General features: G+C 34.2%; 1 protein-coding gene across 2 annotated transcripts in view; it reads left to right on the top strand.

The window, feature by feature from the left end:
• Positions 1 to 27569, top strand: part of SPOCK3 (SPARC (osteonectin), cwcv and kazal like domains proteoglycan 3) — a 487735-nt gene that overhangs the window by 165659 nt on the left and 294507 nt on the right. For both annotated transcript variants that reach the window (XM_030919322.1, XM_030919326.1), the window contains exon 3: positions 10512 to 10557. In XM_030919322.1, coding sequence (XP_030775182.1) covers positions 10512 to 10557 — 46 coding nt within the window. The remainder of the gene's footprint in view (positions 1 to 10511; positions 10558 to 27569) is intronic.

Genomic DNA, 27569 nt, shown 5'->3' with positions numbered 1-27569 from the left:
GGATAGTATAAGGTAGTTTAGTGCAGTGGTCTTTTTCAGTAAAAGACCAGAGAGTGAATATTTTAAGCTTTTCAGGCCTTATGGCCTCAGTCATAACTATTCAACTCTGCTGTGGTAAGCACTAAAGCAGATATAACATGTAAAAGAAGGAGTGCGGCTAATAAAACTTTATTTACAAAAACAAGTTGTGGGCCTGGCCCATAGGCCATCATGGCTGCTGACCTGTGGTATGCTGGAATGGTTTCAAATGCAGGCTTTGGACTACACTTCCGGGGTTCAAATTCCAAGAGTACTTCTAAATAGTTGTGTAACCTTTAGCAGAATATGTAATCTCTCTTTGCTTCACTTTCCCATCTGTACAGTGGGAGTGATAGAATCACTTACCTCTTGCAGATATTGAGAGTAAAGTGTGCAGAACAGTTGCTGGTAGAGGGTGAGTAAGTAATAAATTCAAACCACTATTTTTCTTAAATGTTTTTACATGTGTTAATGTCTATATAGTTACAATGAAGATTCTTAATATTTAAAAGTTCTTACCACAATGAGATATCATCTCACACCGGTTAGAATGGCGATCATTAAAGTCAGGAAACAACAGATGCTGGAGAGGATGTGGAGAAATAGGAACGCTTTTACACTGTTGGTGGGAGTGTAAATTAGTTCAACCATTGTGGAAGACAGTGTGGCAATTCCTCAGGAATCTAGAACTAGAAATACCATTTGACCCAGCGATTCTATTACTGGGTATATGCCCAAAGTATTATAAATCATGCTACTATAAAGACACATGCACACGTATGTTTATTGTGGCACTATTCACAATAGCAAAGACTTGAAACCAACCCAAATGTCCATCAGTGATAGACTGGGTTAGCAAAATATGGCACATATACACCATGGAATACTATGCAGCCATAAAACAGGATGAGTTCATGTCCTTTGCAGGGACATGGATGAAGCTGGAAACCATCATTCTCAGCGAACTATCACAAGGACAGAAAACCAAACACCACATGTTCTCACTCATAGGTGGGAATTGAACAATGAGAACACCTGGACACAGGGTAGGGGACATCACACACCAGGGCCTGTCAGGAGGTGAGGGCCAGGGGAAAGATAGCATTAGGAGAAATACCTAATGTAAATGACAAGTTGATGGGTGCAGCAAACCAACATAGCACATGTATACATATGTAACAAACCTGCACATTGTGCACATGTACCCTAGAACTTAAAGTATAATAAAACAAACAAAAAAAATGTTCTTAATTTATTCATTGAGGCAAAGTATTTCTTTGTGCCTTTCTCTGACATAAGTGAATCATAAGTTTTGTATATCAATGTAAAATTAACCAGTACATATTCTCTATATATTCAGAGGGATTCTAACCTCAATTTTCAGAGACTTTCAGAGACAAATGAGGAATTGCCCCAGTGGCACTGTCCTTTTGACACAATTTATTTTATTTATGTTTTTAATCTGTGGTGAGTCAGAGAGCGTAAAATGCTCTGTAAAAAATAAAGGGCTCACCAAAGTGTTATAAATGAATTCTTTCAGGATTCTAGTACACAACATGGAAAAATGAGTGCTACTTGAGTAATAAATGTAATACTTGGGGGCTTGAAACAGATAGTTCGTCTCATATAGATAATTCCTTTATACCCAGACAAAGCTTTACCTAATCTATTTTGTGATCAAATCATGTGTTCAGTATTTCTACACAGGAAAGTTTCCTCTTTTGTGAAATGTATTGGCTTAACTATTATGCTGGCCATTCTTCCCATACTAAGATGAGATGTGTAAATGAGATCACATATAAACCATAATATATAACGTATTTCCAAAAAGAACAGACTGCCATTGCTATTTTTTAGCTTTAGAACTAGCAATGCCTTATGATTTAGCTGATCTATCAAAATAGAGGAAGCAATAAAAGTTAATTATAATAGGAAAATTCTGAAGTTTGGTTTGACAGGGTTTGGGAGATTATAATCACAAAAAACAAAAATCATAGAAAATTTCCCTCCCAACTCCTTAGCATAGAGTTACAAAATCATTATATTATTTATATTTCTGTGTAGATATAAAAAAATAACAAAGTATTTGTCAATAAGTGGAACAATAGCATATTAAACTTTGCTTTGATTATGGAGATTTTAATGAAAATAAAATGGTTGTAGAAAGGTTAAAAATCAGGGGTCTCCCTGTCATTTATACTTCCCCCAATTATGAATATTTGGCTGGTTGACCTTCTCCTTGGGAAAAAGTAGGACCTTTCAGTGTGAAACTTCTGGCCCAATTTTTTCTTTCCTGGAGAAGATTAGGAGCCCAAAACACTTTCTGTAATTTTTGTTGTGTTTGTAATTATGTTCTATTTGGGTGGAATTTGAGACTAGGACCCATTTTTCCACTTCCTGGCTTGTGGAAAAAATAATTCAACAGTGATAGTTGTTGCTTTCAAGCAAGACTTAATAGAAACCAGTAGGTCAAGACTGGGAAGTTAGTCAGGAAAGTAAGTTTGGATTCAGAATAACTGATGGGTAGTAGGGGATTAATGAAAAATCCAGAAAGGAAAATAAGCCAGTGGATAAGAAAGAAAATCTCAGAGAAATATGGATGGAATACAGATTAACATTCCTATGCAGAGCCAAGTTACTGCATGATTACTCAGGATTTTCTCTAAGATTCTTCTATAAGCTTACATAACCATTTCCTAAGGCTAAAGCCAACATTTAGCATCAGATGCTTGGTAGGGGAAAGACACTAGAAGGATTTACGTGATTAATTACAGCAAAATCCTGTGAACAAGGGGTTGTTTGGAGGCTCTGTATCTGTGTATCTGAAGACGTGGTGTTATGAAAGACACACTTGACCTGACTCAATATCTTGTATATTTTTTTCATCTTAACCATTGACTAATTGTATAACCTGGAGACCTTCCAGCTATTCGTTGTTCTGCAGCAAAGCAACTCACTAAAAACCAGCCCAAAATGTAGTGGCTTAAAACCACAGTTTATTATTTTATCTTACGATGTCGTATTCTGACTTGACTAGCTGGCTGCTTCTCACTTTGAGTCTCTAAAGTGATGGCAGTAAAATGGATGCCTAATTTTGAGTCATTTGGAAGTTCAAAACGGTTCTCTCACATGCTTGGTAGTTGATTTTGGATGTCATCTGGTAGCTCTGCAGGGGATATAGACAAATGGCTTCTCTGTGTGGCTTGGGTTTCTCTTATGGTGGTTAGAAGAAAGGTTTCTCATGAACTAGCTCTAGAATGTCCTGAATGCCATTCTGCCACATATTATTAGTCACAGTCATAAAAACATATGCTATTCAAGGGGAGGAGGATGAAAATTCATCTTTTGTTATGAGTAAGTAGCAGGATGAATATGCAGTGAGGAAAGCCATTGATAAAGGCCATCTTTGGAGATCATCTATGCCTATACAACAGAAGCTTTGGATTCTTTATCTCTAAATTTAGGAAGAACTAGGTAATACTTCAGATACCTTGGGAAATTAAATTTTTGGGTTCCTATGTCCTATATCAACCTGTTTATAAGTTAGGTTCCCCATGAAGACTTCTCACTAGCAACATTTGCGATATATTGGTTTTCTCTTCTTGCTCCCATCATGCTTTGAATAGGTTTCTCTTTACATACTTAGTCCGTTCTGAATGCATCTGGCTTTCACATTAGATCCTGAGCTCCTTGAAGTCACCAGCTACGTACCACTCAATTTTCTTTTTCCTTAGAATATATTGGAGCATAATAAATATTTATTGGAACAGTTGAAAAAAGTAAAATCCTAAGTCTGATATGACACTGGAAGATTAATAAGGTCATAATTTATGTACATTTGGCATCAGAAGTCAAGGGTCAGGGGTCACAGTGGAATTATCAAAAATCTGCTTTCCAACCACCTATTCCATATCTTATAATCTTCCTAAAATATACCATATATTTTATTCAAAATTTTTATTTTTACATGATATAATTTAATAGATATATTTATTTATAGCATCATAATGATTGGTGACAAATACTAGAATGTTTTTCTGGCTATAAAAATAATTAGTGCCATTTTTAAAATACATATTGTAAACTAGAACTATATTAGTAGTTTGTATGCATTAATTTAATATTTACAAAGCTGAACACATGATTAGTCTCAATTTTCAGAAAATAAAATTGAAAGAGTGTAAATATCAGAGTAAATGGTAGATATAGGGTTCAAGCCTAGACTTTTCTGCTTCTAAAAGCTTGGTCTTTTCCCTGATGCTCTATTATACCTTGCTGTTTGAATTCTTCGATATTTATTTTTCATTCTAATATATATTAATTGAAATTGTTAAGCTAAAATTTGAAAATTTGTTCCAGGACAAATTCATCCTTAAATCTTCATAATTATTCTTTTTAGCATTGTATTAAATTTTTTTTCATCCTAATTTAACTGAAATTGGAGCCAATTGTTATGTGAATGAGATCACTCGTAAAACAGTGAGGTATTTATTTTTGGAACAAGAGGAAAAATGACATTTTAAACATTTTAAACAGTGATACATTAATGAAATACAATTAATAACTATTAACATAATAAAATGTAATCCTGAATGATTTAAGAATAAACAATGTCTCTACTAAAAATACAAAAAAACTAGCCAGGCGTAGTGGCGGGCGCCTGTAGTCCCAGCTACTCTGGAGGCTGAGGCAGGAGAATGGCATGAACCTGGGAGGCAGAGCTTGCAGTGAGCCGAGATTGCGCCACTGCACTCCCACCTGGGCGACTGAGCAAGACTCCGTCTCTAAAAAAAAAGAAAAACTAATAAACAATGTAACGTCAGTTGGGACTGTGAATTAAAAAGAACAAAGTAAACAAAGTAAGACAGTACTATTGGAAAAGGCTGTCTGCTTTTTGGGTATAGTATAGCATTGATGCTATTACTTTAAGGGAGGATGTATTGCTAAGATGTTCATTTTAGTAATAAAATGTTAATAAATATAGTTGGCAGTACCATAGCTGAATCTAATGTTGGTTTGTATGTATTTCAAATGGATGACTCTATACAGAGGTCTTATATGAAATCCCAGTGACATCAGACTTCAGGTAAGAAAGTGAAATACTATAGGAATATTATTAGCTAAACTCTTTTTATATAGATTGACCAGAATATTCTATACCCACCCAGATCGAGACTGTCATATTTGCTTAGAATATGAGCATACTATAACAAAAATAGTTACAATTGATAATCATCACTTTGACATTCATTTTGTATTTGAAGTGTGCCTTCAAAAGTATTATCCTCTGTGTCTCACTTGATAATGATGTGATCTTTTTTCCATAGTTTTAAAATACTTTATAGCAGTTAATATAAATTGCCAAATAGTTGTGAAAATATGCAACAAAATTGTGTTCAGTAGACTTCATTAGTGTCTCTGTTTACTAATATTTAAAAGTGTGATGGTTTGTAAGCATTTTTTTTTTTTCAAACATAGATTTTAGAAAGACTTTATTGCTGAAACAGCTCTTCATAGCCACTGGGATGGCTTAAATGGCTTGATAGTGGCTAACATAATGCCTGAGTGTTACTCTTTTTATGTTCATCTGTAGGCATTTATGGAGCTTTTGGGTATCAAGATCTCCTATTCCCAATTGATTCTGTATCAAAATCTATGAGGATGCTTAAGCAATCTCTGACCTAGTTCTGTGCCAATCCAAATTATTCCTTCAGACAATGGGAGAGTTTATCAGTACAGACGTAGCTGTGTGGACACAAATGAACCAAACAGTTGACCTTTCCATGTAAGCTTATCCTTCCGACCCACTTCACCTGTACAAAGTCTAGTTGTAACCAGTTATTGGAACAGGAAACTAGCTTCTCCATACTGGGTGTGGTGTTTATTTATACTAATCACCTTTCTGAACTTATAGTTATGTTTTGTATTTATAAGAAAATAGAAATTTAGTCAGATATATTTGTATGTTATTTATTATAGCTAAATATGATAAGCAATATAAAGGCATAGAGCATAGACATATGAGAGCATAGTTAAATAAATGACAGTAAGTCGATACCAAAGGGTATTATATAGCCACTAAATATTTTGGAGAAAAAAACTCATACAGTTGTAAAATGTTCTTAATAAAATATTACACAAAAATCTGCATTTAAAATAGAATGTTTAATATGCTTTCAATATTATAAAATATGTGTGCAGAAAATCTGCTACTAGTAGCGGTACTTTGTTGTAAGGTATTTTGATTCATTTGTTTTTATTTACCAACAACTCTACATCAGCTGTCTTCACATGAGTGATTTTTCTTCCAGAGGATATTTGGCAATAACTTGTTACTTTTCCCTTTTGTCACACTTTGAGGGAGTGTCCCCACCAGTGTCTCACGAGTAGAAGCAGAGGATGGTACTAAATAGTGATCAATGCGCAGAATAGTCTCCCTACCCCTAACACAACAAAGAATTATCTGGCTCAAACTATCAATAATGCTAAGGATGAGAAACTATGCTCTATAATACATAGGTGTGTTCAATAAAGTGCACATATATTTTATTTAAAATTAGAGAAAAGGACACAGCATTAAAACCACAAGGAAAAAGACAGTTTAAACAATAAAATACATAAGTCCAATTTTTATGTAGACTTTATTTTGTGGACAACTTGCAGTTATTATTTCTATAACTACAAGAAGTTGGCAGTGGTTTAATATTAAATTCTAATGGTCTCTGTAATTCACTCCATAAGTTTTTGAACGTGTGTGACAAGAATCCAACTTTGCTTCTTGAAACACTCAGGATTGGTTTCAGTCATTTAAACCCAGAATTTCTCCAACTGAAGGCATCTCTTGTAGTTGTTTTCTAAATTCCTAGTTGGCTTATTTTGGATATAAATTGAAGCCTGAGAACAACCAATATTCACACAAAGGTTTTGGAACAAAAGAAATTGTGCCTGAATGAACACTTACGTGAAAATACTTTTATTTCTCATCCTGACAAAATTCCTAAGATTTAATGAGGTGAAACTGTTTTTTTTTTTTTAATTAAAAAAAATGTCTAATGATGTCAGAACACAAAGAATATATCTAAAAATGGCTTAGTAGTGGGGCTACTTTCCTTTTCCATCATATATATGTCTGATCCCCACTGTGGTCAGACTTCAAGATTGCCCTTGACATAACCAAGAGAACCAAGTTCATGTTTCACAATTGTGATTATAGATTTTTATATAGCTGTGGTCCCAAACGCACCAAGTTGACCATATTATTCTGAAGGAAGATCATTAAATGTGGTTGAGGTTAGATTTTAAAATTATATTCTTTTTTTTTTTTTTTTTTTTTTTTGTTGAGACGGAGTCTGGCTCTGTCGCCCAGGCTGGAGTGCAGTGGCCGGATCTCAGCTCACTGCAAGCTCCGCCTCCCGGGTTTACGCCATTCTCCTGCCTCAGCCTCCCGAGTAGCTGGGACTACAGGCGCCCGCCACCTCGCCCGGCTAGTTTTTTTTTTTTTTTTTTTTTTTTTTTTTTTTTTGTATTTTTTTAGTAGAGACGGGGTTTCACCTTGTTCGCCAGGATGGTCTCGATCTCCTGACCTCGTGATCCGCCCGTCTCGGCCTCCCAAAGTGCTGGGATTACAGGCTTGAGCCACCGCGCCCGGCCAAAATTATATTCTTTTTAAATATACATCCCCCCTAATTCCTGCTCATCTATTCAGGTATTCAGTATTGCAAACACTGTGTGTTGTGTGAAACATGCCGCTTTGACTTATGTGACTTCAGTGCTGACAATGTCAGTTCTACAGCTTTTCCGCCTTCTTGGACTCTGTGATGTTTATATGAATGGAGTCACTATTACAATAAAAACTTAGCCACATCTTTTCGGGTGTTGCCACTGGTAGCTGTACCATGTCAGAATAATCTGAGATGACAGCAAAAACATTTTTCTTCTTGCATTTACTATAGGAATAAATGTAGGTATTTAAAATTTTGCTACATTTGAATTTTTTTTTTTTTTTTTTTTTTTTTTTTTTTTTTTTTTTTTTTTTTGGAGAGAGCATTGGATTTGAAAATAGGAGGAGGAGGAATTTATGGCTGCTTGTAAGAAATCAGAAAAACAAAGGATTTGGTGAGCAGTAATGACAGCTTGTCCATGGTGTTACCCAAAGACACTGACACACAGAAACTTGACCCTTATGAGTAGCTATTAAGATTTAGCACCTCCTTTATTCCAGATATGGTGCTGCCATTTTACACAGTTGATAACTAATCCCAATATCTCCCTCTCAAATAGGTAGAGATTATTTTTCCAACTTTCATCACAGGAATCTGAGGATAGTCTAGGCCGTCATCTTTTCTAAAGTGATGCAACCAATGAGTGGTAGAGCCAGACTTAAAATTCTGGTTTGCCTGTCTCCAAATCCATCACTCATGTGTGCATGTCTAGCTTTCTGTTCTGCTTCAGGAGAGATGTAAAACCATAGCAGCCCAATTCCTCCCCATGCTTGGAATGAATAATAGTCATCATCATCAAATAGTAAGATACATTTTTAAAAACAAAAGATACTAAATAAGTATGTTACGTTGCTCAGCTCAAGTTTTGAGACGGTTATTGGAGTAATTTCATTTGAAAGTCTAATTTTCCAAGAATTGTATCATGCTATAATTGTATTTAAAAATGTTTTAAAGACAATAAATAATCAGTGTTTATTTAATTATCTAGTAGCATTATCCTTTCTTAATCTAATCGTAGATTATCTAGTGGAAAATCTATGTGTATAGATTGCTATAATTTGCCTTCCTCTTAATATAACCCTATCTGGACATAAATGTATCAACTATGGTGATGTCATTTTTTTCTCTTTGTTTCATTTTTTAAAAAATTTGAAGTTGGTGGAGTGCAATTTCAGAAAGTGTTGATTAACTGTTAGTCACATTAAAAAAAACTTCTGAAACTTAATTTAAAATTTTCATAAATAAATTAAAGGATTGTGTTTATTTCTATGATCAAAATCAGTGCTGCATTTTCTTCCTTATACAGTGGAGACACTGAAAAAGAGGCTAGAAAGAAGATTCAAAAAAGGAAGATAAGTCATTATATAAAAAGGATAACTGCACTCGTATGTTTATCACAGCACTATTCGGAAGAGTAAATATATTAGATTCAATCGAACTGTCCATCAACATGTGATTGCATAAAGAAAATGGAATACCATTCAGCCATGAAAAGGGAATAAAATGTCTTTTGCCTCAACATGGGTGGAACTGAAGGCCATTATTTTAAGTGAAACAACTCAAAAAGAGAAAGTCAAACACCTCATGTTCTCACTTATAAGTGAAATAATACACATGAGACGCTTGGAAGGGTGGGAGGGTGTGAGGGGTGAGAGCTGAGAAATTTCTTAATGGGAACAATGTACACTATTCAGATGATGGTTACACTAAAAGTTGAGATTTCACCACTATGTGATATTCATATAACAAAACTGCATTTATACCCCTTAAATTTATACAAAGAGAAGGAATCTCTGCTTACCCCTTTTGAATTCTGTAGCTTCTATAGCTTTCCAATTAACTGACTTGAGTGGGTCTAACAGTTTAGAGCTTGGAAATGTTACAACTTCACCATGATGTGCTACTCTCTTCTGGCAGGTTACCATAGTGACAACAGTGTATTAATTTCAACAGTGACATCTTTTTAATTTATAATAAAATATGATATTAATGAGGAACTTTTATAAGGCTTTTAGAGTGGTAAAAACAGTAAATAAATAGACATAGTCTATTTGGCCTTACTTTTCAAAATTCTTTCCAGTATGCTTTGCCCTACATTTGTGCTGTACTGCCATATTTACTAAGTATATTGTAAATATGTTTCATTGATTCTTTTCCATATTAAAGAATTAAACTTTAGGCAGGACTTAATTAGGTGTGCATGTTATTCAACCTCTAGATTGCATTTTGATGAACTCCTTAGATATTTGATTAACAAGAGAATGATTTGCATAAAGCATATTTATACTCCATAGGCCATTGCAGAATCACTTGGTATTTTCCCTGCTATATTAATAGTTCCACTTACTGTTGTACTAGGGGACAATGAAGTTGTATAATTGGAAACTGGTAAGATACTTTATAGCTTATTAGCTTAGGGTAATTATCTGCATGTTATATTATGCGCTGAATTGTAAATTGCAATATTTAGGAGAAGTGGCAACCAAAAATAGTTAAATTGTTATATTAACCATTGACTTGCAATGAAAATGAACACATTTATTGGAAGACATTTCTGTAACTTGTAAACAGTGTGTTCCTTTTTGATAACTATTCTTTTTCTCTTGTTTCTTTTTTATTTTTATTTATTTATTTTATAATTTGCTGCTTGCCATTGCAGGAAGTAGAGGTTTGTATACAGCTTCTGTGTTTCATATTTAATTTTAGATTTTATATGAATCCTTGCATTTTAATTACTCATATGCACTCAATTCACATTATTTTCCCCCTTAGGATGATTATTTCCGCACTTGGAGTCCGGGAAAACCCTTCGATCAGGGTAAGAATCTAACTGTTTTAAAATAAAAATCTTTACATGTTCATAATAATTGTACTTTTAGAAATGATATTTATTGTGTGGTTAGGCTTGAAAATACTAAATACAAGAGCTTACATGAATGGAAAAATTTATGCAATAATTACTTACATTTCAGCATAATATTTTTAGAAGTAAGCAATTAGTTATCATGATTATGTCAGGATGTCTTTTATTTTTAGATACATGTTTTAGATGACTGATTTGGGCTTCTGAACGTTACCAGGTTTATTTTTATCAGTAGATACAAGTCACTTCATCCAGTTTTCAAGTGCATTCACTGGGCAATAGATTTATTTGTGCAAACTTTTAAAACAAATGGCTTTTTTTTGCCTCTTTTCCAATTAATAAAAGGTTTTCTTTAAGGTGAGTAAATTCATAATTAGACTCAGCTGAGGTCTTAACAAGACCCAACAGGAAAAATGTTACACAAAATTGGGGCTTCCCCACCTCTTTTCAAACAGCTTGCAATTCTGATTAACTTACCTTTAAATGGAAAACAGGAAATATGGATGAAAATGGAAATACTTCTACAGGTGCAATGAGAATGGACATATCAAACCCCAAGCAATCATAGTTACATAAATAGCTAAAGAGATTTGTTTACTAAAGTTCACATTTAAAAAGTATCTTACTTTTAAAGTTTCTTTTTGTAAATTTCTATAGTCTGTGCAAAGTAGGAAAAAAAAGTTTCCTCTTTACATAGAGTATATAGTAACCATGCAAAAGATAATACTCTGTGAAGTAGTCATACTTAAAAATAGAAGGCTTTGTAAGAGTGTTTAGGTAAGTGATTAGATGATGAAGGCATAATATGTTATTTAAAAGAGCTTAGAGTATTTTGCTATGTTACCAGATTTTTACTTAATATTTGGGGTGAATGCTACAACACCCATGCTGTATGAGTGAGAAACCACCTGTGTGGACCTAGACATAGACCATCATCAACATTGATATTAACATGGAGTCTGAAACGGTCATTCAAATTGGATATCTTCTTAAAATGACTTTTTCTTATATATTTCATTTGATTTCACTATCATCCAGTGTGTGTTTGTGAGATCAGCATTTTAAAATTATAAAAGAATTATTTTTGAATTTGTTACTAATAAGTCAAGCCAATGCTCTAAAACACAGGCAATAAAAAAATAATGACATGCAGACAGAGATGTTATTTGCTGGCTTTCTTGGGAAATGAATTTTTATGATGGAATCATAAACCTTGTAAAATGGGTGTTAGCTGTGGAATTTGTCATACTCGGTGCATCCAGTTATAATAAAGATGCTTTTATTTTCCTTTATGTGTGCATGACATTGTGTAGAACTGTAATTTATCTCTCTTAAAAAAAAAATGCTATTTTAGAGTCTTCCAAACAATTAATGATACAAGACTGATTTGCTTTACTATTCAGAGAGGTTTTTAACCCACTAACTTAAAAATATTATATCAGGCAGGAATAAGCTTATGACATGATAATAGCTAATATTTATGAAGAATGTCCTATTTTGAGTGACTACTCCAAGTTTTTGATATATATTATTTAATTTAGTTGTTATAGCCCTGCAAAGTAGATGAGAAAGTTAAGATATTGAAAGAAGTTAAGCTCCTGCCCAGGTTATATTCCCACAGTGTGGCAGAGTGGGGATTTAGATTCAGTCAGTCTGAACCCCCAAACCTATTTCCTAATTGCAATGCAATATTACCACTAACTTGAACAAATGTTAGAAATAAAGTTAAAACAATATTTTGTGGACTATTATCGGGGGAACCAGCCCCCAATATTTCAACGTAGGTTCTTTTCTATTTTCCGTAAGTGTTGGCTGGTCTGAGAAATAAATGGAAAGAGTACCAAAGAGAGAAATTTTAAAGCTGGATGTCCGGGGGAGACATCACATGTCAGCAGGTTCCATGATGCCCCTGAACCTCAAAACCAGCAAGTTTTTATTAGCGATTTTCAAAGGGGAGGGAGGGTACAAATAGGGTGTGGGTCACAGAGATCACATTTCAAAGGCAATAAAATATCACAAGGCAAATGGGCAGGGCAAGGTCACAAGGCCAGGGCGAAACTAGAATTGCTGATGAAGTTTCATGTCCCACTGTGCATGCATTGTCATTGATAAACATCTTAACAGGAAACAAGGTTCAAGAGCAGAGAACAGGTCTGACTAGAATTTGCCAGGCTGGAATTCCCTAATTCTAGCAAGCCTGGGGGCACTGCAGGAGACTAGGGTGGGTTTCATCCCTATCTACAACTGCATAAGGCAGACACTCCCAGAGCGGCCTTTTTAGAGGCCTCCCCCTGGGAATGCATTATTTTCCCAGGCTGTTAATTTTTAATATTCCTTACTAGGGAAAGAATTCAGCAATATTTATCTTACCTGTTTTTGGCAATAAGAGAAATATGACTCTGTCCTGCCTGGCTCCCAGGCAGTCAGACCTAATGGTTATCTCCCTTGTTTCCTGAACATCGCTGTTATCCTGCTCTTTTTTCAAGGTGCCCAGATTTCATATTGTTCAAACACACATGCTTTATGAACAATTTGTGCAGTTAATGCAATCATCACAGGGTTCTTAGGCAATATACATCCTCAGCTTATGAAGATGACAGGATTAAGAGATTAAAGGCAGGCATAGGAAATCACAAGAGTATTGACTGAGGAAGTGATAAATGTCCATGAAATCTTCACAATTTATGTTCAGAGATTGCAGTAAAGACAGGTGCAAGAAATTATAAAAGTATTAATTTGGGGAACTAATAAATGTCCATGAAATCTCCACAGTTTATGTTCTTCTGTCACGGTTTCAGCAGTCCTTCCGTTCAGGGTCCCTGACCTCCCACAACAGACTGTCAGATCTCAAGTTTTGATTTCTTGAACATATATGGTTGATAAACATGTAATAAAGTTTTGTATCAAAAAATAAAAATAGAACAACAATTAGATTGAGATATGTGTATTTGTCTGTGGCTTTGAGTCAAATTAATCAACCTAGTTGTAGACCACACTGAGGAGTGAGCAAAATAATCCTATTTCCATCTAAATAGTGTGCATCATCTAGATAGAAAAGACATGAGATATGTTCATTTCTTGTATGTTTCTCACTTTTTGATGACACACTCTTCCTTCAAGTATTATTTTCAAAAGCTTATTGGTGTGTTGAACATGAAACCATTTAAAATACTTTTTATGAGTATTTTTAGTTTTTAATTTACCATGTTTTTCACTGAATTATGGACATCCATATTATATCAATATAAGTTGATTTTCCCCTATTTCATTTTTAAGAGGTTTGCGTGTTTCCTAAAAAAAGTGAAGATAACCGGGCACTGATGTGGGTGCCTGTAGTCCCAGCTACATGGGAGGCTGAGGCAGGAGAATGGCGTGAACCCGGGAAGTGGAGCTTGCAGTGAGTGGAGATCGCGCCACTGCAGTCCAGCCTGGGTAACAGAGCAAGACTCCATCTCAAAAAAAAAAAAAAAAAAAAAAAAAAAAAAAAAAAAAAGTGAAGAAAAAGTTACCTTGTCATTATATTTTTATACTAGTATTTATGCTATTTTAACAATTCATATGTCCATTTAAAGTTATCCTTTCTTCAATTTCTATAGAATGCACCATAAAGCATGCAGAAATTAAAGTACCAACAATGAAAATGTTAATTAATATTTTATAATATGAATGGTGTAACTTCTCAGCACAAAACTCCTTTCTACATATGCATACATATTTAGACAAATACATACATACATAAACATATCGATTACGTATTTACACATGGACAGACACATTTACACTTGCAAATTTGGTTCTAGGTAAAATAATCTGATTGTTCATATACACCTGATCTACCTTTTGGTTTAACCATGACATATTTTTCATCTCATTTAAGTTTCTTTTAATCAATCATTTTTCCAGTTTCTTTATTTTTTACCACTAAAACAGTAAGAGTTTGGGGGAAATAAAATGTTTTCAAATAAGCTTAAGTAAAAACTATTTTGATGATGGTAAATCTGCTGCAAAATGAACTAAAGCACGCCAATACCAACAATAAATTGGTCTGGATATCTCCACACTGATTTTTCTGTGATATTATTTCTCTTCATCAGTGCAGTTAATCATGAGTTGACACAACAGAAATTACCTGAAAAATTGTTTTGATGAGGACATATATCTTAAATAAGGCATAAAATGTATATTCTTTGCTATATTTACTATGATAAATAAACTGAAGGGAAAATGCATGTGTGAACCTAGGTGGTAGCATGAAGATTTTGAACAATTTAATCAATGCTTTAGATAAATATGCTGTAGCTTTCAAAAATAAATATTCACATTTTTCCATTCATTATGTTAAATCTGCCTTGTTTGTGGTTATGGATTAACATTGGTGTGTAAGAGATACATCAGTAAAGTTCCTAGCAGTGAGTCCTGACAGTTGCTCAGAGAATCTGCTTGAACTGAGGTACCCCATCTACAAGGATCACCTTTTATTTAAACGTTGTTTTCCCCAGCATATGATAAATATCATAAATCTCTAGGTATCCTAAGGTGAAAGATTTAGAAGGAAAATATGCTTTCTAGGTTTTCCTAACTTTACTGTCCAAAGGAGCTTGGTGTGCCCCTACTTGGTCTCTACCATGGTAGTAAATTATTATGAATAGATTAAAAATGAAGAAGATCAATATATAGAGATCCAGAGATATAAGAACAAACCTGTTTCATTTTTTGATGTGTTTCTCCTGCTCCTACACATTTTTGGGGATCTTGAATTAGGGTCAAGAAGTGTAGCTGTGGCTCAGATCAGCACCCTTCTGTCTTTTCTCAGCAGTTTCATTGTGTGCTTTCTTCTTAAATCAGAGCCTCTCAGGAAAGGCAGCCTAACTCCTACTGGTTTGTTAGATTGCATTTAATTCTTATTTATTTATTTATTTATTTATTTATTTATTTATTTATTTTTGAGATGGAGTCTCACTCTTTCACCCAGGCTGGAGTTCAGTGACCTGATTTCAGCTCACTGCAACCTCTGTCTCCTGGGTTCAAACAATTCTCCTGCCTCAGCCTCCTGAGTAGCTGGGATTACAAGTGCCCTCCACCACGCCTGGCTAATTTTAGTATTTTTAGTAGAGACAGGGTTTCACCATGTTGGCCAGGCTGGTCTCAAACTTCTGAACTCAGGTAATCTGCCCCTTGGCCTCCCAAAGTCCTGGGATTACTTGCGTGAGTCACAGCATGTGGCCAAGATGGCAGATAATTCAATGAACGTTCCTGAAGAGGAGGTATGTGAGGAAACCGTTCCTAAACTCAAGCAGCTCAGATAATCTAGCCATGAGAGACAGATACATGGCAGCTAAACATACAACTAGAGGAAGCATTCTGGCAAGGATTAGAGGGTCGGGGGAAGGGGAGTTGTGAGAAAGAAATAACCAGCTCTTTGGAAGGGCAGTCATGCGTTTAGCCATATACTTATTATCCATTGTATTAATCTCTTCAGAATCATTTCTTAGAACTTTGATTCCCATCATTTTTTCCATCCATTTGCAAAATGTCTTACATATAATAACAGTCACAGCCTGATATATCCTTTTGCAGTCAGTATTTGGCTACAAAGGACAAGCTGTTGAGATTTCATCTGGAGCTTTTATTCCCTTCAATGAACAGAGCTGTTCATAGTATTATGGGTGTAATTATTTCTGAAACTGAAAAAGACTAGTGTTTGAGGAAATGCACCCCTAATTTAGCTTCCTCTCCTTAAAATGCATTATCATGCTTCTTAAAATGCATTATCATGCTTCTTAAGGAACAGGTTATGTAGATTAGACAATGTCGATATTGACTATCTCCCAGATGCCTTTAATTTTTACTTGTTTACATGAGTATCATTCATTTTTTTTTATGTTTTTGGATGGCATTTATTGATAGTATTCTGAAACAATAGAAAGGTCTGATCCATCCTTCACAATAGGGGCATGGTGGTATCATAATTCTGCTTTGTTTAAGAACTTCGGGACTTTTGTCATTTTTCTAGTGGAAAAATTGGTGTTCCCAGTATTGAAATTCAGTGGAGGCAACATGCAAGGATGATTACATGATTACAGTATTTTCTGAAAGTGATTTCAGTCATTTAGAAATGTAAATCCTGAGCCTTTATTTGATTGAACCAGTATTTGATTAATTCACATGAATTGATTTAGGAGTTTTGAATATGTTTGGACAAGTTCCCTGTTTAGACATTCAACTTCTAATAGTCTTATCAATGTATATACCCTACATTGGTTGTATCATCCATATTGGCAAGCTTAGATCATAGAACTCCTTTGTATCCCTGAGGAAAACCTGCTAAGAAATTATATTCAACCTAGAAACCAAGAGTAATGCTCATTTACTCTATGTCAGATTTAGCATCTAAGAACTACATAGGGCTTCTAAATGAGAAATTTATTTCATTATCCAATTCTTACTTCTTTATACAATGATGGTGTTTTATTTGTTTTACACCATAACCCATAAAATGTAGCACCAAAAATCTTAGATTGTTTTGTTCTATACCAAATGAATGTACATGTTCCATAAAATAATAAATACTATGTAAAGGTCTGTGTTTTTAATTCTTAAGGTAAAATCAAGATTAGTATATAATACTTGATTTGCTTCATATCACATTAGCCTACATAGGTGTGCAAGAAGGCAAATTATATCTATTTTCCGTTTCCTTATGTGTTATTAAGCTGTAATCAAATATAGAGAGCAGGAAATTAATCAAATTAATTTAGAAGGTGTTCAGTAATTTAAGAAACAATGTTGTTCACAAGCCGATCCTGGCTTTCAGAAAGTGAAATGACAATTGCAGAATTTAACTGAAGACCCACAATCTAGGAATGGAACCACTGCTCTTTTGATAAGTGCCACCCTTCCAGTGGCATCACTGGAAAGTCCAGATTGCCTGACATACTGATAATCAACAATTAGGGGTCAGGTGAAAGTCAGGGTCGGCTTGTGAAAAGTTGTTAAACACGCTAAGTGTGAAATGTCAACCCTCACTCTAAACTTCCCCTGTTCAGAGCATCAGATGAAGACTTCACTGGGTTTTATAGTGGTTTTCTGTCTTTTGCTAGTCCATTGAAGAAGGGAGTTTGAAAGCTGTTGTATACTGCTAAAGATTGTCTGCCCATGTCCTTCCTGAAATAGCATAATTGTTTACGGAAAGTATCTTTAATAAAGCTGGATACAGTTTATCTTGGAAAAAACAAAAGAAGGAAACAATATTATTATCTCAGGCCTTGTTAATCTAGCATAGCAAGAACTATTATAAAGACTGAAAAAACTCTGGACATACATAGAAAGTCATACTTTTACCAGGAAGCCTCTACTGGCTAGAGAAGTGATTCTCAGTCCTGGCTGTACAGGAGAATTACTTCACACTCATTTAAAAAGTATAGTTGCCTAGGCTTGATCCCTGGATGTTTTGATTCAATTGATCTCTTGATCCCTGAATGTTTTGATTTAATTAATCTGGGCACTTGGTGTGTGTGCCTAGGCTTTTGTTTTGTTTTGTATTTTACTTTTTAAAAAATTGCAGTAAAATATATGTAAGATAAAATTTACCATTTTAACCACTTTAAGGAATATAGTTCGGGGGCATTAGGTACATTCATATCCTTTTGCAATCATTATTATTATACATCTCCAGGACCCTTTTCATCTTCCGATTAATGACTATCTTCAGTTTATTGGGTATGAACTGAAACTATACATGCATTAGACAATAACTCTCCTTTCTCCCACCCCCTCAGCACTTGACAACCCCAATTGTACTTTCTGTTTCTTTGAATTTGACTTTTCCAGACATCTCCTATTAGTGGAATCATACAATCTTTGTCCTTTTGTGATTCACTTATTTCACTTAGTGTAATGTCTTCAAGGCTCAGCCATATTGTGGCATGTGTCAGAATTTCCCACTTTTTAAGACTGAGCAATGTTTCATTGTATGTATATCCCACAGTTTGTTTCTCTATTTATCTATCCATAGACACTTATGTTACATCCACCTTTTGGCTATTGTGAATAATGCTTCTACGAATGTGTGTGTCTAAATATGTTTGGGTCTCTGCTTTCAGTTCTCTTGGTTATATACCTGGAAATGGAATTGCTGGATCATATCGTAATTGTATTTATTTGGGAAACAACCATATTGTTCTCAATAGCAACTGCATGATTTTATATTCCCAGTGGCAATCCATAGTGTTCCAATTTTTCCTTATCCTTGTCAACGTTATTATTTTTTAAAATTAAAATCTATCCTAATGGCTGTCAATGTGATTGTGTTTTAAACTCCAAAATTTGTTATTTTATGCAGATATAGTAGAGAATCATAGGGTACTAGCAATAGCTTATCAAAATAATTCATTTCTGTCATTTCCTTTAGTAGTACTGAGAATTTTGTGTCAAAGAGTTCTTCTTATGAAAACAGCTCAAACTCTCAGAGAATTTTAACTGACCTATTCACTTTTTCAGATCTGGTGTCAGAAGCAGGTACCAAAGGGCTTTGAGAATAAATTGTGGCAAGCAAGGAAACCCCGAAAGAAAAATCATTGCCTCCGTTGAACAAACACCACCTATACGTCAAGTATTTTATAGAAGACACTTACTTAAACCACCTCAAAAAGTAGATATAAAGCTAGTATGTGGTGTAGCGGAGGTTTGGAATTTTGTATTTGTGGTTTTGAAAGACATTTACTCTTTTGTTATGAAATACTGATTTATAATCAGCTTGCCTGGTTTATTTCTCAACTCAGACTATACCCCTCTCATGAGAAGACATGGTGGGAATGGCACAGCTGAACATAAGAAACTAAAGGGTCAATCATTTGGCATATGTTGTTGAATCATATTTAGAATTGTTCCACAAGAGAGGATATGAGGTGTTTGTAACTTGTATTCTAATTTTAAAATCTAGAAATACAGTGTTTTAAACTGACTGCCTCTAATATCTGATCTTTATAAATGATATTTGGATAAATTGAGCATTCATCTGATAATACATCACTTAATATCTAAATTTTAGAGCATGATTTTCCTGATTCTAATGTATTTTATATCAAATATTATTAAAAAAAATCATTTCTCAGGTCAAAATACATCTATTTGCACTGCTTCTCAAACTGACTCATGGTCTATATAAAAAAGAGGTGATATAATCTGGGTTTGTATTTCAAAATCCTCATTGAGACACCAGCGAGTCTAGTGTGTTTGTTTGCTTTCACATAAACCCTCTAAAAGTTCCACATGTGATCAACCTGCACTTCACTTCCAGCCTTTAGACAGTAAACTTTGTGTTGTGAAGAAGCTAATATCCTAAAGAATTTGAAATTTGCTAATATTGTACCCACTTTACTTACAAATATTTTCATTAGTAGGAAGGGAAATAACTCAAAGACAATAAAAATCTCAAAGATGTTTGGACTTAGGAGGCAGAGGTTGCAGTGAGCCAGAATCATGCCATTGCACTCCAGACTGGGTGACAAGAGCAAAACTCTGTCTCAAAAAAAAAAAAGAAAAAAAAAAAAAAAAAAAGAGAAAGAAAGAAAAGAAAAAGAAAATTAACTTTGCTTGAAATACTTTGGAATATGCTGTGTTTCTATCTTTGAATATCTGATGATCTCCATAGGTTTAGGATTTAACTTTCCTATGAAAAAAAGCTAAGTGATTTTTCAGTTAACATTTCTTATTGGAGAACTAGATAAATTATATTGTTATGGTTCAATCACCAGTAATTCTTAAAAGTGAACAAGCATTTTTACATAAATACCTGTCTCCAATGTATGTATCTATCATTATTTATCCATGATGTCAAGATGATTATTGTGTAATTAATTGTGCCAAAGTTACAAGGATAAATAAAAATGAATGAAAGATAAATAAAAATACAATGACTACTCAATTCTTCAATCCCAGTTGTACTGGGATTGTATCTAACTGGAGCCTTCCACTTAATCAGAAATGACTTAATATGGCCTTATATTTAGAAGCCCATAAAATTATCTTCACTAAAACAAATTTCTCTCTATTGCATGTTTTCCACCATGGAAATATTCTTTCATAATTTATGTGTTAGCTGAAAATATGTTTTTCTAAGGCATTTGTTTTTTTTTTTTTTTTTTTTTTGAGACGGAGTCTCGCTCTGTTGCCCAGGCTGGAGTGCAGTGGCCGGATCTCAGCTCACTGCAAGCTCCGCCTCCCGGGTTTACGCCATTCTCCTGCCTCAGCCTCCCGAGTAGGTGGGACTACAGGCGCCTGCCACCTTGCCCGGCTAGTTTTTTGTATTTTTTAGTAGAGATGGGGTTTCACCATGTTAGCCAGGATGGTCTCGATCTCCTGACCTCGTGATCCGCCCGTCTCGGCCTCCCAAAGTGCTGGGATTACAGGCTTGAGCCACCGCGCCCGGCCCTAAGGCATTTGTTATGGAAGGAAATACTATTTCTTAGCTGTTGAAGTTTCCAGGTATGTTCAGTTTTATACAGTTGTCAGAATCTTCTAGTTTTCCTATCATCTGGATAACAAAATACTATGTAATAATATATATAAGGCATGTCTGGTTTCTTCTGACACTTATTTTAAAACAAAAAGAAATCATGTGTATAATACTTTCACTTTTGAAATATATCACACACTGCTTTTTTTTTCTTTTGTATTTCTGTAAATCACCTAACAATCTAATATGTAAACTCTAGACTAATGCTTGTTTCCATAGTGTTAGGTGTCTAAAAAGATAAAAAATTGAACATATTTACTTCTACTAGTGAATACTAGATCTTTTTAGACAGTATAATTAATATATAATTATTTCAGGAAATTGTCTCTTACATGCTTTAATTAAGATAATGTCTAGTATTTTTATACTCTTCCTATAACTTTCTAGGGGAAACCATATATATGGAGCTCAGGAATAGTTCTACTTAACATATTTTCTTTTCTTTCTTTTTTTTTTCTTTTCGAGACAGAGTCTCGCTTGGGAGCACAGTGACATGATCTTGGCTCACTGCAATCTCCGCCTCCCTTGTTCAAGGGATTGATTCTCCTAGCTCAGCCTCCCAAGTAGCTGGGATTACAGGTGGACATTACCACACCTAACTAAATTCTGTATTATGTAGAGATGGACTTTGGCCAGGCTAGTTTCAGACTCCTGACCTCAAGTTATCTGCTGGTCTGGGTCTCCCAAAGTGCTAGGATTATAGGCGTGAGCCACAGCACTAGGGTTACTTAACATATTTCAATCACCACTTAGTCTTCTCATTTAGTTTCAATTGTTATAGAATAGATAGTAAAGATAGTGGAATCCCCACTGAAAACAAATATTAAAATGCCTATAGAAAAATCATTGTCTGATTGCCAAAGTTAGAATCTAAATTGTTATAGTGTCTTAAGTTTAGGTCAATAGTGTTAAGTGAGTTGGCAAGCTCCATAAACCAACCAATCCAATAATTCTAACGTAACCCATACATTCATATTATGAATTTTTCTTGGTGGCTTATTTTGGGAAATTCATACAATGATTTAAAAGTCATAATTTGGCCTTTGCAAAAAGATAGAAAAGTTTATGACTAGTTATCAATCAATATGAACTTATATGTCTTGCCTCATCAAGTTGTTAGAACACATCTTCAGTCAAAAGTGAAACAGTACTTTCCTAATTTTTAAACCCTTAACTTTCTACTTAGTATAACTCCTCTCTACTCAAATTATTTTTATAGTTACCCTATTTTTAAAATGTTCATTAGATATTACAAGCAGTTACATTTATGACAAGATGTCATCTATCAAACTCAAGCTCTGCTTTCCCTATGAAGATGCCTCTTATGACTGTAAATGCATTCTCTTTTAAGTTCACTATACTTATCTTCAAGAATGCCTGCCTTAGAATTCACCTGGTCTTTGTTTTGTGAGAGTTAATGTGCCTTCTTGATTGAGATCGTAAGCTCGTCAAAGCCCTAGCACATAGCTATATCCATATGTCCCCTACAAAGTCCTGCATCGTTGCAGATAAATATCATATACTCTTCACTAGAGTCAAATTTAGACATTTCTCTTTCTCTGTTTTGTTTCTGTTTCTGAGTCTTTGCTTCTGTCTCCCCCACAACTTCTTTGTTACTTCAAGTCTAGTTTTAATAATCAGACTTCCTCTTAACCTTATTTTGTATTTCATGCTCATTATGTACGATTATCTTACAATAAATCAAATTTAAAAATCAATACATAAGAATGTCAGAAAGATGACAGGTGTCGTGGCTCATGCTTGTAATCCTAGCACTTTGGGAGGCCGAGGTAGGTGGGTTAAGGGGTAGGAGTTCAAGACCACCCCGACCGACACAGTGAAACCTCATCTCTACTAAAAATACAAAAAATTAGCCAGGCATGGTGGTGGGCGCCTGTAGTCCCAGCTACTTGGGAGGCTGAGGCAGGAGAGTCGCTTGAACCCGGGTGGCAGAGGTTGCAGTGAGCTGAGATTGTACCACTACACTCCAGTTTGGATGACAGAGTGAGACTTTGTCAAAAAAAAAAAAAAAAAAAAAAAAGAATATCAGAAAGAAAAAAAAAGATAATAAAGGAACAGAATAAATATTTGAAACAATAATGACATAATTTTTCAAAATTTTTGTCAGGCAACAAGCACCGATCCAGGAAGCTCAGAGAACACGAAGAAGAATAAATGCAAAAGAAAACTACCCACATCTAGGTATATTTTCAAGCTGCAGAAAATAAAACAAAAACAAAAACAAAACAAAACAAAATTCAAGAGAAGCCGGGCAGGAAAAGGGGAAACACGTTTCCTGTAGAGAATCAAACACAAGAATCACATCGATTTTGCCTCAGAAACCATGTAAGCAAAAAGAGTGAGTCAAAAAGTCAACATGCTGAAAGGGGAAAAAAAAAACAAGTTAGAAGAATATACCTTGATGTACCCTGTTAAATTGTACTGCGAAAGTAAAAGAAATAAAGAGTTGTCCAGACAAAGAAAATCGAGGGAATTTTTTGCCATTAGACATACATGCCTTGCAGGAAATATTAAAAGAAGTTCTTCAGAGACAAGGAAATGATGTAATTCAGAAACTCAGATCTACATAAAAAAGGAAGGCTACTGAGAAAGGAACAAAGAAGTGTAAAATCAATATTTATTTTTACTTTTAGCTTATTTAATAGATTGTAGTTTGTCAAAATTATAGTAGCAACAGTGTATTCAAGTAGATACACTTATATATCTGTCCTTATTTATGCTTATGTATAGGTGAAATGAATGACAGCAAAGGTATGAAAAGAAGGAATTATAAATATTTTATTATTATAAGGTACTTGCGCTACCCATAAAGTGGTAGAGTATTATTTAAAAGTGGACATGGATTACTTATAAATACATGACGCAAACTCTAGGGAAACTACTTAAAATAGTAAATTTTAGTAGTAGAAACTACTTAAAGCAGAAGTATAATAAATATTCTATGAAATGAGAAAAATAGAATCCTAAAAAATGCTCCATTAAAATCACAAAAGGCAAAAAAATGAAAGAAAATAGAAACAAAGCGCAAAGCTAACAAATAGAAAACATTAACACATATGGTAAATATTATTCCAACTATATCAATAATTACTTCAAATAACAATAGCCTAAATGCACCAACTGAAAGACAGAAACTCTCATAGTGGGGCAAATACAAGACCCAACTATATGTTTAAAAGGAACCCACTTTAAATTTAAAGCTACATATAGATTAAAAGTGAATGGATAGAGAAATATATACGATGCTCACACTAATAAAAAATAAGCAGAAGTAGCTGTATTTATTTCAGAAAACATAGAGATGAGAACAAAGAAAATTATCAGGGACAAAGAGGGACATTACATAACGATTCTCCAAAAGGTGGTCTTTAACTTGCATATGCCTAACAAGAGAACAACAAAATATGTGAGGCAAAACTTGAGAGAACTGCAAGGAAAAATAGTTGAAATCACTATTATACTGGAGACAACATCCCTCTAAAACTGCACAGATGTAACAGGCAGAAAATCAGTAAGAACATAGTTGAACTCACAGCACCATCAATCAAATGGATAAAATTGACATCTATAGACTGCTTCATCCAGCAACAGCAGAGTAAACATCCTTTTCAAGCTCACATGGAATATTCACCAATATAGGCCACATGCTGTGACATAAAACACACCTGAACGTATTAAAGTAATAAAAATCATACAATAGCTGCTGACTGCCCATAATAGAATTAAAGTTGAAATCAATAACGGAAAGATAACCAGAACATTTCAAAATATGTGTTGATTAAGCAACATACTTGTAGATATCACGTGTCAAAGAAGAAATTCCAAGAGAAATTTTAAAATATTTTGAATTAAACAAAAATGAAAACAAATTATCAAAATTTGTTTGTGGTATGCAGTGAAAGCAGTGCTTACAAAGAAGTTTATGCCATTGCAAGCATACATGAGAAAATAAGAAAGATCTAAAATCAGTCTTACAGGCTCTTAGTAATCTTGAAAAGGAATTTAAGTCTGAAGTAAAGGTAAAACAAAATAATAATTAGAGCCAAAATCAATTAAGTTTAAAAAAGGAAATCAATAGACAATAAAACCAAAAACTGGTTCTTTGAAAAGGTAGTTAAAATTGACAAAACTCTAGCCAGGCTAAGAAAAAAGAAGGGTCCAAATTACTATAATCGGAAGTGAAAGAGACAAAATAGCTACAGATTTCATGAACATTAAAAGGTTAATACGTAAATGTTATGAACAACTCTGTGCCTACAAATTTGGTAACTTAGATGAAATGGACCAATTATTTGAAAGACACAATCTGCCAACACCTGCACAAGAAGAAACGGGCAATTTTAGTAGCCTGATAGTGATTAAAAATACTGAGTCAATAATTAATAGCCTGTCAAAACAAAAAATATCAAACTCAGTTGGATTTACTGGTGAATTCAAATAAACCTTTAGAGAAGAAATTAAAACAATTATCTGCATTTTGTTTTGAAGATAGAAGAAGCAAAGGAAATACTTCCTAATTCATCTTAAAAGACCACCATCACCCTAATACCAAAATCAGACAAACATACTACAAAGAAAAACAAAAACAAAAACACTGCAGATTAGGATCTCTCATAACATAGGTGCAAAAATCTTCAAGAAAATATTGGCAAATCTAATCCAACAATGTATTATAAGATTAATGCACTCCAACAAAGTGAGATTTATCTCAAGAATGCAAGACTGGCTTAATATAATTCAAAAGTAGTTATCCCAACAAATTAAGAGTATAGAAAAGAAAAAAAAAATGCATAGTCACATAAAGAGCTGGAGAAAAAGCATTTAACAAAATTCAACACTTATTCATGGTAAAAACTATGTATAAAGTAGGAATAGATGTTGACTTCCTCAATCTGATAAAGCACATCTATAAAAAACCTATAGCTACCATCATACCTAATGATAAGAAACTCTAAGCTTCAGGAATAAGGAAAGGATGTTCCTTTTCACTACTGCTTTTCAACTTTGTAAGAAAAGTCCTAACTAATGCAATGAAACAGAAAAGGAAGCAGTGATATACAGATTGAAAAGGAATAAATAAAACTGATTTTGTTCCTTGATGACATGATCATTTATGTAGAAAATCCTAAAACAAAACCTCCTGGAATTAACAAAGATTATAACAAGGTTGCAGAATACAAAGCTATCATACAAAAGTCAATTGCCTTCCTATACTTCAGAACAAATGGGATTTTACATTAATGCAATAGCATTTACATTAGTATTCTCTAAAATGAAATACTTAGGTATAAATCTAACCAACTATGAACAAGATTTCTATTAGAAAAGCAGAAAACACTGATGAAAGAATGAGCTATCAAGCCAGAGAGGAATGAAAGATGCAGACTACTAAGTGAGAAAAGTCAATCTGAAAAGGCTCCATACTATATAATGCCACCTAAATGACATTCTGCAAAAGACAAAACTGTAGAGACACAAAAAGTGATGGGGTTGCTAATGAAGAGAGAATCAGTAGTGTGTGCCTCACCAAAAGTCTTAAAAAACAGGATAATCTGCTACCAGTAATAAGTAAACATTAGTGAATAGCAAAGATCAGGGGCACACAAATAACTACCCCTCACCCCGCTTATTTGCATGACTTACTTAACCCTTAGGTATCAACCTAAAGCCCTTATAAAGCATCTGGAAATAAACTTGGTTGATTATTCTATTTTATCAAAAAATTCTGTGAACATGTTCAGAAGCACTTGATCATTTTTGAAGATATTCTAATGAAAGTCTTTTTAACCTTAAGAGGGATTTATTGTTTTTCCTTTATGTGGTGTGGTGTAAGTATAAAACTGTCCTAAATATGAATTCGTTTTCAGGTTTCTCTTTTCTTCCATACACTAATTTAAGACATATTTGGTAAATCAGAGTTTTCTGATCAGTCTACTCATGAAACTCAACTAGGTACGACTTTAACGTTCAAATGTATGAACCCCAGGCCTGCCTACTACACCATTAGCTTCATGCCTGGATCTCTGAACTTTATATTTTCACAAACTCCACAACATATGTATTTGATCCAGACATAGTTTAAGTTAAAACAATTACGTAACATATCCTATTTGTTGTTTCTGTTCCTCTAATGCAGTATTCTATAAGCAGCAATTAAAGTCAGCCCTGCTTATCTATAGACTCCCCATCCAAGGATTCAACCACACATGGATAGAAAACACCTACATATGGGTTGAATCCCCTATTCAAAACTCATAGATAAGGAGGCCTGACTAAAGGACTTGGGCATCTGCAACTTTTGGTGTCTTCTGGAGATGCTGGAATCAATTCTCTGCTAATGCTAAGGGATGACTGTACATTGTGTTATCTGTTATGTTTGGATAGCTATTGCTACACTTGATATATCCAATGAAAGGACTAAAATAAAAGT

The sequence above is a fragment of the Rhinopithecus roxellana genome, chromosome 2, assembly GCF_007565055.1.
Source record: "Rhinopithecus roxellana isolate Shanxi Qingling chromosome 2, ASM756505v1, whole genome shotgun sequence".
Classification (NCBI taxonomy): Eukaryota; Metazoa; Chordata; class Mammalia; order Primates; family Cercopithecidae; genus Rhinopithecus; species Rhinopithecus roxellana.
The sequence above is the reverse complement of the archived record's forward strand: the minus strand, read 5'-3'. Positions and strand labels throughout refer to the sequence as shown.